The sequence below is a fragment of the Lithobates pipiens genome, unplaced genomic scaffold (genome assembly GCF_037356315.1).
Source record: "Lithobates pipiens isolate NorthernLeopardFrog02 unplaced genomic scaffold, aLitPip1_a1.2 Scaffold_18, whole genome shotgun sequence".
Classification (NCBI taxonomy): domain Eukaryota; kingdom Metazoa; phylum Chordata; class Amphibia; order Anura; family Ranidae; genus Lithobates; species Lithobates pipiens.
Window position 1 is genome coordinate 164,278,964 of NW_027507758.1, and position 17,877 is coordinate 164,296,840.

The 17,877-nt window shown below is 44.0% G+C and overlaps 1 protein-coding gene across 1 annotated transcript in view; it reads right to left on the minus strand.

Annotated features, from left to right (window-relative positions):
• Positions 1-17,877, minus strand: part of CCDC170 (coiled-coil domain containing 170) — a 137,220-nt gene that overhangs the window by 19,153 nt on the left and 100,190 nt on the right. Inside the window, exon 12 of the mRNA XM_077486340.1 lies at positions 15,751-15,987. Coding sequence (XP_077342466.1) covers positions 15,751-15,987 — 237 coding nt within the window. The remainder of the gene's footprint in view (positions 1-15,750; positions 15,988-17,877) is intronic.

Genomic DNA, 17,877 nt, shown 5'->3' on the forward strand with positions numbered 1-17,877 from the left:
ATGCATGATTATGTTTGTATAGATATACATGGTTTTTACTTAAGCGCAAAAATTGCTTGATCACATAGAAATGCTAAATCGCATAAAGATGTTTGATCAGATAAAGATGGTTGATCACATAAAGATGTTGATCACATGAAGCTGCATGATTACCTAAAACTATAGGTTTACTTAAATGTACATGATTCCTCATAATCGCATAGGAATATATGTCTGTATTTGCTACAAAAACTGAGGTACTCACGATATGGGAGGGGTTATATAGGGAGGCAACTTCCTGTTTAGGGTGTGCCAATGTCCATCACCTGAAGGTGGCCTTTAACTCACATAGTAATTACTATGCTGCTCGGGCAAAACCTTGTTTTTCTTATGCGAGGCCCGGGTATTATCCACTTTGGTCTCAGTGGCACTTTGGATGGATCCGGTCTGTAGAGGCTGTTTTAATCCAGTAAGGATCTTCCAGCGGAGTTCTTCAAAGCACATCTTTAATCGTGACCAACACATTAGACACTGGCGTATAAACTGAGGTACTCCCGTTATGAGAGGGGTTATATAGGGAGGCAACTTCCTGTTTAGGGTGTAGCAGTTTCCATCACCTAAAGGTGGCCTATTACCCACATAGTAATTACTATGCTGCTCTGTGTCCCGATAAATAAATATAGATTAGGATCAAATCACAGTTTATAACCTATTTATACAAAAATTTAGAAACTAACAATAGTATAGCAAATGCAATTTTGTAATCATTTCTTTGTAGAAAACGAAAAGCCTCCCTATTCGTTCAGCAAGATAAATACATATTTGTATATAACAAGATATTGTTTATATAGAATCCTCAACAACGTAAATTACATACTGCCATAAGCAAAAAGTTTTTGTTTTTTTCTTGGTAAAACTAGATAACCCTTCAAAGATTGAATAAATCAATCATATAGTACAGGTGAAGGTTACATGCCTCGTATTATACCACTGCAGCTTTCCACAGTCTTCCTTAAGCCAGAACTTCCTGAACTGTTCTCGTCATTGCAGCAAGGTACATTTTGTTTGTTTATTAGAACTAGTTTTTTGCATCTAACATGTTCTGCTAATGTTTTGAAACCCAGTTTATGGCCGTCAAGAGGTTCCCGATTTTATTTTTGGAGGGTTGCTGTGGAAACACAGAGTTACCCACCATCCATTAGGCAGTAGAAAGTGCAGCTAAATATATTAACATCATTACCTAAATGCAACAGCAAAATAAAATTAAAGCATCCTACTGAACGATGTTACATACACCATCACTCACTACAGTACCTTGCAATTTGCTGTTGTATTCTACTTTCAAAATCTTTTTTAGTGGGTGAAAAAAAGCATCTTTTTTATTGTGGGAGGAAAACTGTAGTTATAGAGAAAATTCTGAACCAGCTAAAAGACTACAGAAAGTAGTAGTTGTATTGCTTTTGACCTGTGTTTCCTGTTGACAGATGTAGCTGACATCAGTGGCAGAGCACAGACAATATTTCAGGCAGACTGGGCATTGGTTAGGGTGTTCTTTTTGCAACAGTGGTATTGATATGAGTCAGCTGGTCTCAATTAAAAAATGGCACAGTTCTCTGTGTGGTGGCTGATTAAAATGATGGTAAGAAGAACGCTAATGTTAAAGCAATACCCCCTGGCAGGTGACACAGGCTTGCCTGAGGCACACAGTCTAAGCACTAGCTGGTCTTCGCCTAGAAACTAGACTTGTAAAAACATAAGTAGCAGATAAGTTGCAGAGGTGATCTATGACAGCTCAGTTCAGAAAAGGGGTTAAGAGTTTAACTTGTGGGGTGGCTGACAACAGTGACAGTGAAAGGAGCAAATCTGTTTGTAGGCATGGTGCTGGGGGTATCATTTGGTGGGGTGAACATTATTAACTATGCAAGTAGCAAGATGTGACAACTCTGAGCTAGAATCTCTCGGCTGGAGATAGAACTGTAGATAGAGCCATTTGGAAGGCGGGGAGGGAGCAGAGTGAGTAACTGCTCTGACTTATCCAATTGCATTTCATTTCAGCTTTAACTATTGAGCTCTGTGAACAGGCAATAGGAGTTAAGAAAAATCTAAATGCATAAAAAAAGTAATTTAAATTCTTTATCTTATAGCTGTAATAAGAATATAGAATATTCATATTGCATTCATTTATATTTAGCTGACTAGATGTAATAAATAGATAATACATTTAAAGTGATTGTAAAGGATGTTTGTTTGTTTTTTCTTTATGTTAAAATAACAAACATGTTATACTTACCTCCTCCTCCTCCTCCTCCTCTAATCTAGAGGAGGAGGAACGCTCCTGGCTCCTCCTGCCTTGCACTCATGCAGGCTCAATCCCAAGCTGCACTGTGTGTGCCAATGGCTCCTGCTGCTCTCATTGAATCCAGTAGAAAGCGAGCTGCGTTGTTGCTCTCGGGCACAACGCTGAATCGAGATCGGGCTCAGGTACGTATTTATGGGGGGTAGGGGGAGACCTACACCTAAACAGCGTAGCTACTTTACAGCTATTTTAATGGTATTTATATTAATGATGAAAAAGCAAATATATATAAAACCATCATACATTCACTTTAAATGTTTTCTATTGTAGGTTTCCAGTCTTTAGATGAGGTCCCTGCATTAGATATTCTTTCAGGCTGTTTTCACCTTTTATTTTTACCAGGTAACCAACAACTCACTTCCTGTACCAGGGTGGCTATGCTCACACCTCCACCGTATTCATGGAGGGAGCCAGGGTTGTCACCCAAGCTGAGCGTCAAACATGTCGTTTCTCTTCATCTTCTCTAGTACTTTACACAACAAACATAACATTGTTTTTGTTTCATGGTTATATCACGGGATGCGACAATAGGTATTTTCTGCACTTGCTAGAAATGTTTTTAGCCTTAAAATGAAAGGTAATGCCATCACATCTAAGTACTAGTAAGCTGCAATATATTAAAATGTTATTCCTGGATTTAGTTATCATTTAATGCATTGATACTGATTGTACTATAACTTTTATATACTGTAGATTTTAGAACAAGCTTTAAAAAAGTGGAAACTCTCATTCAAATATTTAGGTATTGTTGAAGCTAATTGCTTAACTTCTGAGAAAACAAAGAAAACAAACACAGCAGTGAAAAAAGTCTTGCTCAAAACAAGTTCATTTTACTAAGTCAATATACATCACCGATTCCAAAAAACATGAACGTTGATGGAAGTACAAAGTCAGCTTTAATGATTTTCAGTAGCTGGAGTAGCTGGAGCAGTGCAATATTTATTGTATCTGAAAAGCTGTATGAAGATTCAGAAGCGCTACAGCAGCAGGCATATACACAGCCAGTGCTACCTACATCATTGGGCCCCTAAATAATAGACATGTGCAATTTGTTTTGTAACGAATCAAAAATTCTAGAATTATTTCTCTCGCTATACCGATTGTGGAGATTCCTCACATGTGTGGTTTGAGCAACGTTTTCATATGCAGACGCTACTCACGTATGTGTTCGCTTCTGCACGCAAGCTCAGGGCTGAGCGCAAGCCATGCAGACTTGATGTCTGTGGGGATACCCGCGATCGTCTCACGGAGAGGAAGCTTGTTTACATCAGCATTTCCCCATTCTTCCTAGTGACAGGACACTGATCACCACTCCCTGTGATTGGGAGCGGTGATCAGTGTCATGTTACACATAGCCCCTCCCCTCCACAGTTAGAATCACTCCCTAGGACACACTTAACACTTGCAGAGCCCCCTAGTGGTTAACCCCTTCACTGCCAGTCACATTTAAGAAAGGCCTGGATTATTTCCTAAATGTACTGTCATGGTTATGCAGTGATCTTCCTGTGTTTGCTTACCTTCCCTCATGTCTTCAGACTAAGAAGCCAGCTACTTCCACCTGGTGGTTTTTATAACCTCTCCTCTAAGCATGGCTCCACCCCAGGCCCTATCAGGGAGCCTATATAAACCTGTGCACTGCAGGGCTCAGTGCTGATCAACCATTGTGTATTCCTTTGTGTATTAGCTTCCTGTTTCCTGTCGTGTGCTCTGCTACTGATTTCCGTTACCGACCTTGGCGTGTTCTAACCATCCCTGCTTGCCTGTGACCCTGACCTATTGGCGTGTACCCGACTATTCTGTTCTGCTTGTGGCCCCGACTTTGGCTTGTCCCTCACCATCCCTATCCTCCTGTTCCCTTCTGTGGGTGTGAGCTGGGGGACCCTGGGGGTCGCGACCTGGAGCCAGTTGCAGCCAAGACCATCTTCACCACTCGAAGCTCTGGTGAACACCAGCTGGCTCTTAGATTCCGCGCCCCGGGGAATCTTACGCTCTTACCCCAGTGGGATCTGTCCCCCGTCTGCAGCCGTCAGCCGTAGGGTCCACAGCCTAGCGGTGCACCCCCAACCCTATGGTGTGCACCTGTCACCTGGGCTCTAGGTGACCTGACAGTTTGATCAGCCATGGACCCAGCTGACGTGCCGCTTCCTGCAGATGATCCATTGCAGAGCTTAGTTCGGCGACTTGAGACCCAAGAATCGCATCAGACGCAGGTGATGCAATTCCTTCAGGATTTGGCATCCCGTTTTGAACAGGTTCAGGCCTCATTAGGACCCCCAGTTCAACAACCTCAACCGCTATCTGCGACTGCACCTATCGCACCAGTCGCATCCACGCATTCATTAGTACTGCCAGCTCCGTCCCGTTTCTCTGGGGACTCCAAGGCCTGCAGGGGCTTCCTCAGCCAATGCACAATTCATTTTGAACTTCAGCCCCAAAACTTCCTGTCCGATCGGGCAAAAGTCGCATATATCATATCCCTCCTGTCCGGCGAGGCGTTGGCTTGGGCCGCCCCTCTGTGGGAACTGAATGATCCAGTGGTGTCTAGCCTGTCTGATTTCTTGAAACTTTTTCGGAATATCTTCGAGGAACCAGGTCATGTCTCCTCAGCGGCTAGCGCTCTTTTACGTCTCCGTCAAGAGGCCGCTTCTGTGGGACAGTATGCTCTTCAGTTCCGTATCCTCTCAGCTGAATTGAGCTGGAATAATGAGGCCCTAGTTGCAACCTTTTTACATGGCCTCTCTGATAGAGTGAAGGATGAATTAGCAGGAAGATCCCTTCCTGCTGACCTGGACAGTGTCATCACCTTGTGTAACCAGATTGATATTTGCTTTCAGGAGAGGGCCCTGGAAAAAAGACGCCAGCACTCCCCGTTCTTTAGGCAGCCTGAGTCTCCAGTCCCTTCTCCTCGATTCGAGGAGCACCCCCTGCCTACCGAGGAACCTATGCAGTTGGGCTGGACTAAGTTATCTCCCAAGGAACGCGCTAGGCGCAGAACTCTGGGCCTATGCCTCTATTGTGGGGCTAAAGGTCATTTCCGTGACACTTGTTCTCTTCGTCCGGAAAAACGCTCAGGGCTAATACATCTGGAAGGTGGAGTATTAGACCCTGAAATATCACCTTCACCGTCTCGTCTTCTCCTTTCTGTGTTGCTTCATGTCGGTGCTTCCTCTCGTTCGGTCTCAGCACATCTTGATTCCGGAGCCGCTGCCAATTTCATGGATTGGGAAACTGCATCCTCCATGAGACTTACCCTTTTGCCCCTTACAACACCATTGGTGGTCTTGGCGATTGATGGCACGGTTCTCCCAGGGGGTCCTATCCGCTTCCAGACTATTCCTGTTAAGATGTCAGTAGGGACACTCCACCAGGAGTGGATATCCTTCCTTGTCTTACCTAAGGCTTCATCTCCTATCATATTAGGTCTTCCTTGGTTTCGGCTCCATTCTCCACACGTTGACTGGTCTGCTGGACGGAACCTGGCTTGGGGTTCCTCCTGTTCCTCTTCCTGCCTACTCAAGGGTACCCCAAAGGAGAGACTTCCCGTTACCACCATCCCAGTATCTTCTGCTTTTTCTGCTGTATATGGCGATCTCTGGGACGCGTCCTGCAATAGTCGGACTGGTGCACTCTCTGGGTCATGTGATACTCTGGATGAGGAGCCCACCTATGAACCTGAGTCGATCATTCGCTCCAGTTCGCATAACCATTTACCTCTGCCTGTCCCTAATCTCCCTTGGACGCACAGCCAGGCTAACTTGTCTGCAAGTTCCAGAGTCACTATGCCTTGTGATGCGATCGAGATGGTCGCCACATCTGACAATACTAATCAGTCGGCCTCCACACCACTTATGCCAGTCCAGCCCATGCCCTATGAGCTTCCTGCTTCTTGTTCAGGACCTTCTGTGACCCAGCCTCACCCTACTACTACTATGTCCGTTCAACCCCATTTAAGAGGCTCAATCCATCCTTTGGATAGAATACCTCATTCGGCCAGGAGGGGTTTTCAATCTTTTTCTCAGGGTTCTGTTTGTGTTTCTGCTATCCAGCTTAAATCTTGCGACATGTCACCCCCTAACCAACCTGACCTCAGGGATCCACTGACCTCTGCCCAGTTTGGTGGTCCTGTGATGGATGCCCAACTCAACTTTAAGGGTGAGGGGGTCCCTGCTCAGACTCCTGATCTTCTCATGCCCTTACCCATTCCTAAAAAGCCTTTAGTCCCCAAGTCCTCTCGTCCTCTCCCTACCTCTGCTTTGGTTTCTGAGGATAATCTAAAATACAAGGTTAGTCAAGTTTTGGATTCCCGGCTCCGTAAAGGCATTCTTCAATACCTCGTACTTTGGAAAGGGTTGGGTCCTGAGGAGAGGTCTTGGATCACTGCATCTGAGGTCTTTGCTCCCTGTCTGTTAAGGAGGTTCCATCTGGAGTTTCCCTTTAAGCCTGGACCCAGGCAGGGAAGGGGGAGGCCTCGTAAGAGGGAGGGTACTGTCATGGTTATGCAGTGATCTTCCTGTGTTTGCTTACCTTCCCTCATGTCTTCAGACTAAGAAGCCAGCTACTTCCACCTGGTGGTTTTTATAACCTCTCCTCTAAGCATGGCTCCACCCCAGGCCCTATCAGGGAGCCTATATAAACCTGTGCACTGCAGGGCTCAGTGCTGATCAACCATTGTGTATTCCTTTGTGTATTAGCTTCCTGTTTCCTGTCGTGTGCTCTGCTACTGATTTCCGTTACCGACCTTGGCGTGTTCTGACCATCCCTGCTTGCCTGTGACCCTGACCTATTGGCGTGTACCCGACTATTCTGTTCTGCTTGTGGCCCCGACTTTGGCTTGTCCCTCACCATCCCTATCCTCCTGTTCCCTTCTGTGGGTGTGAGCTGGGGGACCCTGGGGGTCGCGACCTGGAGCCAGTTGCAGCCAAGACCATCTTCACCACTCGAAGCTCTGGTGAACACCAGCTGGCTCTTAGATTCCGCGCCCCGGGGAATCTTACGCTCTTACCCCAGTGGGATCTGTCCCCCGTCTGCAGCCGTCAGCCGTAGGGTCCACAGCCTAGCGGTGCACCCCCAACCCTATGGTGTGCACCTGTCACCTGGGCTCTAGGTGACCTGACATGTACATAATATAACTGTGTACTAACATTTATAGGTAAAGTTAATCTGGGGAAAATCCGATTGCCTCTCGGGGGATCAGGAAGGAATTTTTTCCCCTTGCTTTAGCAAATTGGATCATGCTCTGCTGGGGTTTTTCGCCTTCCTCTGGATCAACTGTGGGTATAGAATTGGGTATATGGGATTGTATGATATATATATATATTTTTTTTTTTTAAATAGCGCCAAAAGTGTCCAATCTGTCTGCCATAATGTCGCAGTCACGAAATAAAAATCACTGATCATCGCCATAACTAGTAAAAAAAAAAAAAATATTAATAAAAATGCCATAATACTATCCCCTATTTTGTAGATGTTATAACTTTTGCACAAACCAATCAATAAACGCTTATTGCTATTTTTTTTACCAAAAACATGTAGAAGAATACGTATCGGCCTAAACTGAGGGAAAAAACTTTTTTTTATATATTTTTGGGGGATATTTATTATAGCTAAAAGTAAAAAATAATGTTTTTTTTTCAAAATTTCACACTTTTTTGTTTTTAGCGCAAAAGATAAAAACCGCAGAGGTGATAAAATACCACCAAAAGAAAGCTCTATATGTGGGGGAAAAAAGGACATCAATTTTGTTTGGGAACCATGTCGCACGACTGCGCAATTGTCAGTTAAAGCAACGAAGTGCCGAATCGCAAAAAGTGCTCTCGTCTTTGGCCAGCCAAATGGTCTTGGGCTTAAGTGGTTAAGAGCTATGGGCATAAGTGACGTTTTTACCGGTAAGCAGCGGAGGGCACCCAAGCGTGGTGGGAGGGGGGCTCTCTCGCCGCCGATAAAAGTGATCTCAAGGCGAATCCGATGCAGAGACCACTTTTATCTGAAAGCGGACTGCCCGCTGAAGAAGAGTTTACCGAAGTTATGCCAGCTAGCTGCTGCCATAACAACGATATTCCTCTTCAAAGTACCAACCTAAAACTGCGGGGGGTGGTCCGTAAGTGGTTAACTGACCCCTGTTTGGAAAGGAGACAGTCCAGGATATTTAGTAAGAGCAATGTCAAGTTTTTTGAAGTTGTCATTTTTTTGGCATACATTTTTGGAAAATAAAGGAATTAAAAAATGTTTTTGTTTTTTTTTACATACCATCACCAATGCAGTACAGCATCATCATATAACGGGTGTGGCAGTGACCAGGGACACTGACTAGTGACAGTATGGAAAAAAAATATATATTTTTTTTAACTTTTTTATTTATTTTTTATATTTTATTTTTTATGATTTATTTTAACACAATTTCAGCAGAGCAATATAATGTTACCACAGTAACATTGTACTACTTTGGGAAAGTGATCAGTATTTTTTATTTATACATTATGGTTGCACCTAGCAGTGCAATACATTGCTATATGCAAGCATTTTACTGAATGAAATTAATTCATTCCATTTGTTTTGTTGTGATTGGTCAGAGCAAATGTGCATGTAAATTCCACTGACAAATCACAGATAGCAACACAATTGTATACAATGGATGGCTTGAAATGAAGCCATCTATTGTTTACAACTGTCATGTGAACTGCTGTCATTGGTTACAGCAGTCATATGGTACCGGCAGTGGGTCTCATACAATCTCTGCCCTGATCAACAAAAGGCGTCATCTTGCCATAGGCTGGGCGGTTACCGGTTAAAGTAGACATTTAGATGGGGCTGGGATGAAACATATGTCAAGCTTGCACTGCTGTCTATATCTAGTAGTAGTGAGTTCCAGACAGCTGGACTTGTCCATTAATGTTGAAGATGTTTCATACAGTAGCTTGTCAAAGACACTAGCTCAATTCTGGTGTTTTGTAGCTTGTCCAAGCCTCCTCTTTAGTTCTAATGACTGTCAGGGAAATACCCAAGCATTTTTATCTAACCCATCAGTACTGACACCTACATAAATGTTAATCTTTCAATTTATATGGCTGAAGGTGTAAATTGATGTCAAAACTTCAGGGTATAGTTTTTAAAAGTAGCACTATATGTGGAAGACAGTTGGTGTTGAAGGCCCTCAATCCTGTTCAATGATGGTTGTACTAGAATAACATAGATGGCCTCTTTCATGCTTCTTGTCAACCACTCTTTGTCCAAAATGTACACTGGTCTCAAAAGAATGTCTTATAGCCTTGCTTCTTCTCCCTTGTGTACAAGTCTTTGCATTCCTCACTACACTAATCTGGATATACCAAGTTACTTTGCTTGTGTTTGGGTACTGGGTACAAGCTTCTGTCTTGGTGTTGGGCTTGAAAGACATAGGGATGTGATGTTTGTTAAAGATCCTTCAGAGTTTTTATAACACTCCAGCTACATACAGTATGAGATGACTATATTACTCAGTTTGTTCTGCTTTTCTACTCTGCTCAATGGTCATGTGTGTGTTCGCTTGCAAATGGTGTAACTAAATCCCAGTCTGGGTAGCCACAGACTTTCAAATCACTCCTGAGATGTTGGTGTTCTTTGTCTTTAGACTCTGTGTTTGTTGCTACCATCTCAGTCCAATGTTGCAGAAATGTTTTCAACACTACAGAACAAGTCCAGCTGGATAACTACTACTAGCAGGGCCAGTGCTAAACAATTTTGTGCCCTAGGCAAGATCAGCTACTTGCACCCCTTTTCCCCAAAAAATAAAATAGTTTGCAAATGCAACCGGTGAAGGGAGGCTTTTTCACTTCCAATGTTAGCTCCCTGTGGAGACTGACTGGAGAGCTCGGAGGAAGTGATGTGTGCAGCATGGCTTTCACAGCACCTTATTGACCTCTTCTTGATAGATTGGCTCAGGTTTGCAGGCAATGGCTTTGTCTCCAGCCAACATCATCCAATATTGCAGCGGTGTGTGGAATGTTAGTGCAGTGTTTGGGGATCAGGGAAGCCATCAGAAATTTTGGTGCCCCTTACACAGCTTTAGCCCTGACCCCCTTCCATCAGAGTTTACCTCTTCATTAGTGTCCACAAAGTTTCCCCCCTTACATCAGGATCCTCAGAGTCAGAATAGTTGGGTAGTGGAAGGGAGGGAGGGATTATTGAGAAGGCTCCAGCTTACATCAGGATTCATTCCTTCTCATTGCAGCAGTCGGCTACAGGACATATATATATGTATGTGTATATATATATATATATATATATATATATATATATATATATACATGCACCTCCAAAGCCAAAGATAGCTGACATCCTTCAAAATGTAGTGGGTTGTGAGGCATAGTGGGTGCAAAGATGGTGAAAGTCATTGGGCGCCAAACACTTATTGGATGAAAAAGAGGTTTTATTTCTTTTGACTGTCCTTTTTGTATTTTTAAGGGAAAGAGGGTTAAGGCCAGGACACCCTTAAGTAGTTATAGATTCAATTAGCAGAATCCAAGACTTCAATAGGAGGACAGCCGTGCAGGGAAAGGCCCCAGCAAGGCGCCACCTCTGCGCATGCAGGAATGCTGTCTCCTCCTATGGTAACAGTCTTTAACAGTTTTTAACTCAAACGTAACAGTCCTTTCTGCTCCAATACAACTGCCTTTTGTAGTTCTTCAACACTGTCTCTCACTAGACCCTCTGATTCACTGACTCTGAATCCCTTGAGCCCCTCCAAGGTTGGTGGTGGTATCTCCCTTAAGCGTCACCCCTGCTTCTCTGCTGGGTCCCCAGCTTGGCACTCCAGATACTTCTCAAGCTTCACCTCTGGCTTGATACACAAGCCTGCTCTGCAAGCATCACTTCTGCTGGTTGGGTCCATGACTTGATCACCGCCTGAAGATTCCCGATTCTCCACCATGCCTGTTCGGTGAGAATATTGTTTTAGTGCTTTCTTTAGTTACTCACTGTGGTCCCTGGTAGAGGTGGTTGGACCCTTTGTGGCGACAGCTTCCCTTCTACCGCCGACCACTGACAGGTTCTCCGGCCGACAGAACCGTCACTTTTGGTTGGACTCCAAGCCGCAGCCCCAACCGTGCGCGGCTCTCTTACTCCTGGATAGGCCCTCACACAGCCCGGCAGCCAGATGCCCCAGGGATAGGCCCAATCTCCAGCCTAGCAGCTCGGGGCGTACGACATGCATCCACAGACAGCCATGCAGGTGGCACAGAACAAAGATCACCTGACCTCACCCAAATATATAGGTTCTCCTAACAGGACAAGGGATTCAAGAAAACCCCTGCCCATTGGCTGAGATACCCATAACTTGACCTTGGGTTGCCCTTCTCATATCCAGTACCACCAAGCATCCGGCCACCTAGTGATAGAAGACAAAGGTGCAACAAGGCCAAACCTAGGGAGAAATCAATATATCTCTATCAATCAACCAAGATAACTATTCTTGGCAACTAAATTTGTGAGGAGCTCACTGAATAAACCCCAGGGTGCTACATCAATACGTTGGAAGGCTGGCCGCAGGCTAGCCTGAATTTGTAGGATGAGTCTGAGGGCTATATATCCTTCCTCCTCCTCCATCAGATCCTTCGTCAGCTCATTTCTGGGTTACTTCCGGTTTGGCAGAGCGGAGGCCGGCTGCAGCAGTCTGGTGGCGGTTCCTCTCCCGTGCTTACGTCGAGCATCATTGGAGGTTGGGCAGCAATCCATCTACTTTCCTAGACTCATGCCGGCATCCTTGAGGGGGGGTGTCCACCTGCTCATCCGTCCATCCACATACTTCTCCTCTCATTATGCACGCCAGGCATTATGGGGAAGGCAGCCCACCCATTCACCCACTTCTCTTTCGATGCTCTCGCCGGCATCACCTGTAGGGCCACCCACTCCTCCTCCCGTGCTCACGCTGGGAGGGGGGCCGCCCGTCCATCCACTCTCCCACTCCTCCGGGCTCACGCTGGGAGGGGGGAGTCCTCCATCCACCCTCCCACTCCTCCAGGCTCACGCTGGGAGGGTGGGGATCCATCCATCCACCCTCCCACTCACGCTTGGTCAGCCTTACAAAGCATGGCAACACATGTTTCATAGTCATTTCATTTTTACAAACCTATACTTGTGATGTGGCATGGGCCGCTTCTACTCATTCCTTCTGGAAAAAATTAATAAAAAATACTAAATTCAGCTGGGTAAGCCATCATGTGTATTCTCTAGTGGGTGCATGTCTAGGCACAATAGCTCTGCACTCAGACTGCAAATCAAAGTTAAGGCTAGACTTGGAGGTAATGTTTGTGGGAAACTAGCCCTATAGCTTTATATATGCCCCTCAATTCAGAATCACTACCATTTCCATACGATTCCCCATTGGAGTGAGCAACAATTGGGGGCCATTTTTGAATCCAGAAAAGGTCACACACCTGCAGTAGTAACAGTATTCTTTTTAAGCACTATTTGCAAAGAAAAAATCAGGAACATTTTTTGTTTGAATGACTGAAGGTCCTCATTCACACCCGAGCGTTTCATTGCCGGGGAGGGGGTGATCGGCCATATACCATACGTCATACGATGCATGCTTATTTCATTACACTTGTACGCCTACCCACCACGGTCTGTGGGTACACTAGCCCTGAGGGTTTGTTTTGCTACCTGTCTCTGTTGTTCTGTCATAGCATTTTGTTCGTAGCATTTCTGTTAGCTTGGGCTCACATCCATGGTCTGTCACATCTACGGACCCATACGGGCTCGTTTTTAATTGATTGTTGTCCCAAAATATTCTCACCTGTATACCATACTTCATGCGTGCACATTCACCATTACACCTTTACTACTACCCACCATGACCTGTGGGTACCTCAGCCCTGAGTGTTCATTTTTAATTACCTGTCTTGGCGCTGCAGGTTGCTCGGGCTCGCTCACTACATACACTAGGGTTGTGTCATCATTAGGTTCATATTCACGCGTTGTTGGCCTTGTCATTTGTGCACCACACCCTCATATTTGTCAGGTACGCAGGGGTGTTGTTGTTTCCTGTGTTGGTTGTCTGTTCTCATTTCTCTAGTACGTGCTTCCTTAGATCAGGGCATGTCATGTGTTTCGGAAGCTGCCAACTCACATTCATCCCTCCACTGCCACATGGGGGGGTTTTGAGTTTTATTGCTGGTGTACCCCTTTCCCGGTCTCAGCTGGGGAGGGCAGTATGTTTTAGGTTATTCCCAACTCCGTCCCAACCTCTTCCATCCACCAGCACAGCACATGTTTCTGTGCATGATTCTTCAACCCAGTTTCATGCGGTACTTAATGCGCTCTTACGTCCATGCTACAATTGTTAGACAGGATAGATGGGATCATAGCCCACTCAGCTTGCGCAGAGGTGTCAGCTGCGGCTCCTTCTCTTCTCAGTATGCCTGCAGGTGATGTTGGAATTTCTTTACAGTGGCATGTAAAACTGGGGATACAAACCTTCCATGCTCAAACTAATATACTATTCACCCCTGCTAAAAAAAAAATCAATAAAAAAAATGAATGTATTATTATGAAATACAAGTGTTCTTACTGCTCAACTCATAAGGTGAAAAATATTAAAAGAAAAAAATCTGTGTGTCACACAAATTAATCCTTAAACCCAGATGCATCAATCAATTGGCTAAATAAATGAGTGAGCCGCCATATACATGTGCCAAACACGCCTAATAAGTAAATAAAACTCTAATCAAATTGTGAAAATAGATAATAAATGAAAAGTGTCCATGCTGTATAGTTCATAAAACAAATAAAAATAAAGATATTAAAGTTATAAGTCCATATGATACACAAGTCAGATGGATTTTAAACTTCAAATAGAGTTCTTTTTCAGGTGACATAAAGTAGCCAATATTGATAAAAAAGCAACAGTCTATCTTTTCCGCGCTCTCTTCAAACGGAGGTGCTACACATCATCCAGTGGGTAATAGCTTTATAGAGAAAGTGAAATGTGACCGACTGGCCACTTACCAGATCCCAGGATCAAAAGAGCCTATCTTAGACAGGAGCCTCCACACAGGTTGATGTATCCCTCACCCTCACCCAAGAGGAGGTTGAAGTGATTCACTTGCTTGTTTCACTATTTTTCACTACTTTTATAGATCAATTTAATTTTCACTGGTTAGCGCAGATTTTTCCCTTGTAACACATGTCACTGGTGATCGATCTGACCAATGGTTCTTTATCTAGAGTATTCCGAGGGCTTCTACCAAGGGTGGGAAGGTTTCATAGGTTCATGTCTCTGGCTTTCGCTGCATATTGTCTCTGCAATTTGGCCTCATCTACCAACACTATCAAGTATCTATCAGGTGACCAGCATTTCAGGTCCTACAAACTCCTGTCAGTCTGTCCTTTTTTTTGGCAGCTCACCCTCACTAAACCATCAAGGGTTTGGCACGGCTACCAGTTACTGGGCAGGTTTTCGTGGTGTTTCAGACTTCCTGTCTCCTACCCTTGGCACAGTTCCCAGTTAGTGCTCTGGGCAGTTCTCTTTTACCACGCTTACAACTTCCTCTTCATTAGAATAGATGGATAAGCCAGGGGTTTGGGGTCATATTACTGTACTACAGTAACAGTGTTGGATTAAGTATTTGTCCTTCTCTGCAACATTCCTTGGGTCTGCTCTTTCTCCCTCTCCCCATGCATCCTCTCACCACAAACAGTTTGTTCTCATGTCCAGGTTACCAAACTAGGCTCAAAACCTAAACCCCTTTTCTGGATATTCGTCTCAGGCAACTTTCGTAGGTCCACACAGGTGGTCCCTTCTGTATCATAAGGTTCATGGGGCGCAGGAGATGCTCAGTTTTAACAGCTACATGCGTAAACCCCTTTTTGCATTTTCTGGACCGATGGTTGTTGCTGGCCTTTCTTTGTAGCTTTCACATCACACCTACTACGTGTCTCTTTTTGCCCTCTTTTAGGCATACTGACCAGCCAGGCCAAGGCCCACCTCAGGTCTTTGTAGTTAGGATTATCACATTTCCAAGTGAAGACTTCCAAGTTGGAAGGCTGGCCACAGGCTAGCCTGAATTTGTAGGAGGAGTCTGAGGGCTATATATCCCTCCTCCTCGTCCATCAGATCCTTCGTCGGATCATTTCCGGGTTCCCACCCACCCGTTCCCCCATACTTTCATCATTTAATTTACATTTCATACATATTCATTCAAGGTATGCCCTTTTAGGCATATTGACCAGCCAGGCCAAGGCACACCTCGGGTATTGGTAGTAAGGATTATCACATTTCCAAGTGAAGAGATATATATATATATATATATATATATATATATATATATATATATATATATATATACACTGTGTGTATGTATATATGTATATATATATATATATATATATATATATATATATATATATATATATATATATATATTAGACAAATCCATTACCTGTTTTTCCCTCTTGGAAATATCTTCTAAGGTCTTCTTAAGTGTCTTCAGTTCACTGGTGATCACTTCTACATAGTTCCCGGTTTTATCTTTTTCCTCTTTTGCTTCTCGTTCTGTAAAGTCTAGCTCCGATTTTATAGACAGTAACCTCTTTTCAGTCTTGCCTTTAACTTTCTCAAGTTGTTCCACGGATTTGTTCAGCTTTTCAATAGTTTTATATTGTTCCAGTGTTTTAATCTAGAGGCACATGCACTTGATTATAATCTTTGTGTTAACTATTTTTACTACTACTGATAGAGAATGCAAAAATTTCACAAAGAAACATAAAACCTGGGATATACAGTATTTCACAAAAGTGAGTACACCCTTCACATTTTTGTAAATATTTAATTATATCTTTTCATGTGACAAAACTGAAGAAATTACACTTTGCTACAATGTACAAAGTAGTGAGTGTACATCTTGTATAACAGTAGAAATGTGCTGTCCCCTCAAAATAACTCAACACACAGCCATTAATGTCTAAATCACTGGCATCAAAATTGAGTACACCCCTAAGTGAAAATGTCCAAATTGGGCCAAGTTATCCATTTTCCCTCCCTGGTGTCATGTGACTCATTAGTGTTACAAGGTCTCAGGTGTGATTGGGGAGTAAGTGTGTTAAATTTGGTGTTATCACTCTCACTCTCTCATACTGGTCACTAGAAGTTCAACATGGCACCTCATGGCAAAGAACTCTCTGAGGATCTGAAAAAGAATTGTGACTCTACATAAAGATGGCCTAGGCTACAAGAAGATTGCCAATACCATGAAACTGAGCTGCAGCATGGTGGCCAAGACCATACAGCGGTTTAACCGGACAGGTTCCACTCAGAACAGGCCTCGCCATGGTTGAACAAAGAAGTTGAGTGCACGTGCTCAGCGTCATATCCAAAAGTTGTCTTTGTGAAATAGACATATGATTGCTGCCAGCATTGCTGCAGAGGTTGAAGGGGTGGGGGGGGGGGGGGGGGTCAGCCTGTCAGTGCTCAGACCAAGTACCGCACACTGCTTCAAATTGGTCTACATGGCTGTTCTCCCAAAAGGAAGCCTCTTCTAAAGATGATGCACAAGAAGGCCCGCATTCAGTTTGTTGAAGATAAGACTAAGAACATGGATTACTTTAACCATGTCCTGTATCTGATGAGACCAAGATAAACTTATTTGGTTCAGACAGTGTCAAGCACGTGTGGAGGCAACCAGGTGAGGAGTACAAAGACAAGTGTGTCTTCCCTACATTCAAGCATGGTGATGGGAGTGTCATGGTCTGGGGCTGCATGAGTGCTGCCAGCACTGGGGAGCTACAGTTCATTGAAGGAACCACGAATGCCAACATGTACTGTGACATACTGAAGTAGAGCATGATCCCCTCCATTCGGAGACTGGGCCGCAGGGCAGTATTCCAACATGATAACAACCCCAAGCACACCTCCAAGACAACCACTGCCTTGCTAAAGAAGCTGAGGGTAAAGGTGCTGGACTGGCCAAGTATGTCTCCAGACCTAAACTCTATTGAGCATCTGTGGGGCATCCTCAAATGGAAGGTAGAGGAGGGCAAGGTCTCTAAAATCCACCAGCTCCGTGATGTCGTCATGGAGGAGTGGAAGAGGACTCCAGTGGCAACTTGTGAAGCTCTGGTGAACTCCATGCCCAAAAGGGTTAAAGCAGTGCTGGAAAATAATGTCAGCCACACAAAATATTGACACTTTGGGCCCAATTTGGACATTTTCCCTTAGGGGTGTACTCACTTTTGTTGCCAGCGGTTTAGACGTTGTTGGCTGTGTGTTGAGTTATTTTGAGGGGACAGCAAATTTACACTGTTATACAAGCTGTACACTCACTATTTTACATTGTAGCAAAGTGTAATTTCTTCAGTGTATGAAAAGATATAATAAAATATTTACAAAAATGTGAGGGGTGTACTCAGTTTTGTTATATACTGTACATGCTGACCGATGCCTAATCAGCCAATCACTTCTTTTATTTTACCATTACAAGGTATACTTTTATCTGCACCTCTGCGTTCACTATGTTGCTGTTAAAGAATGCCATGGTACACTGAAACTCATTATTCTCCTGTCTAATGTT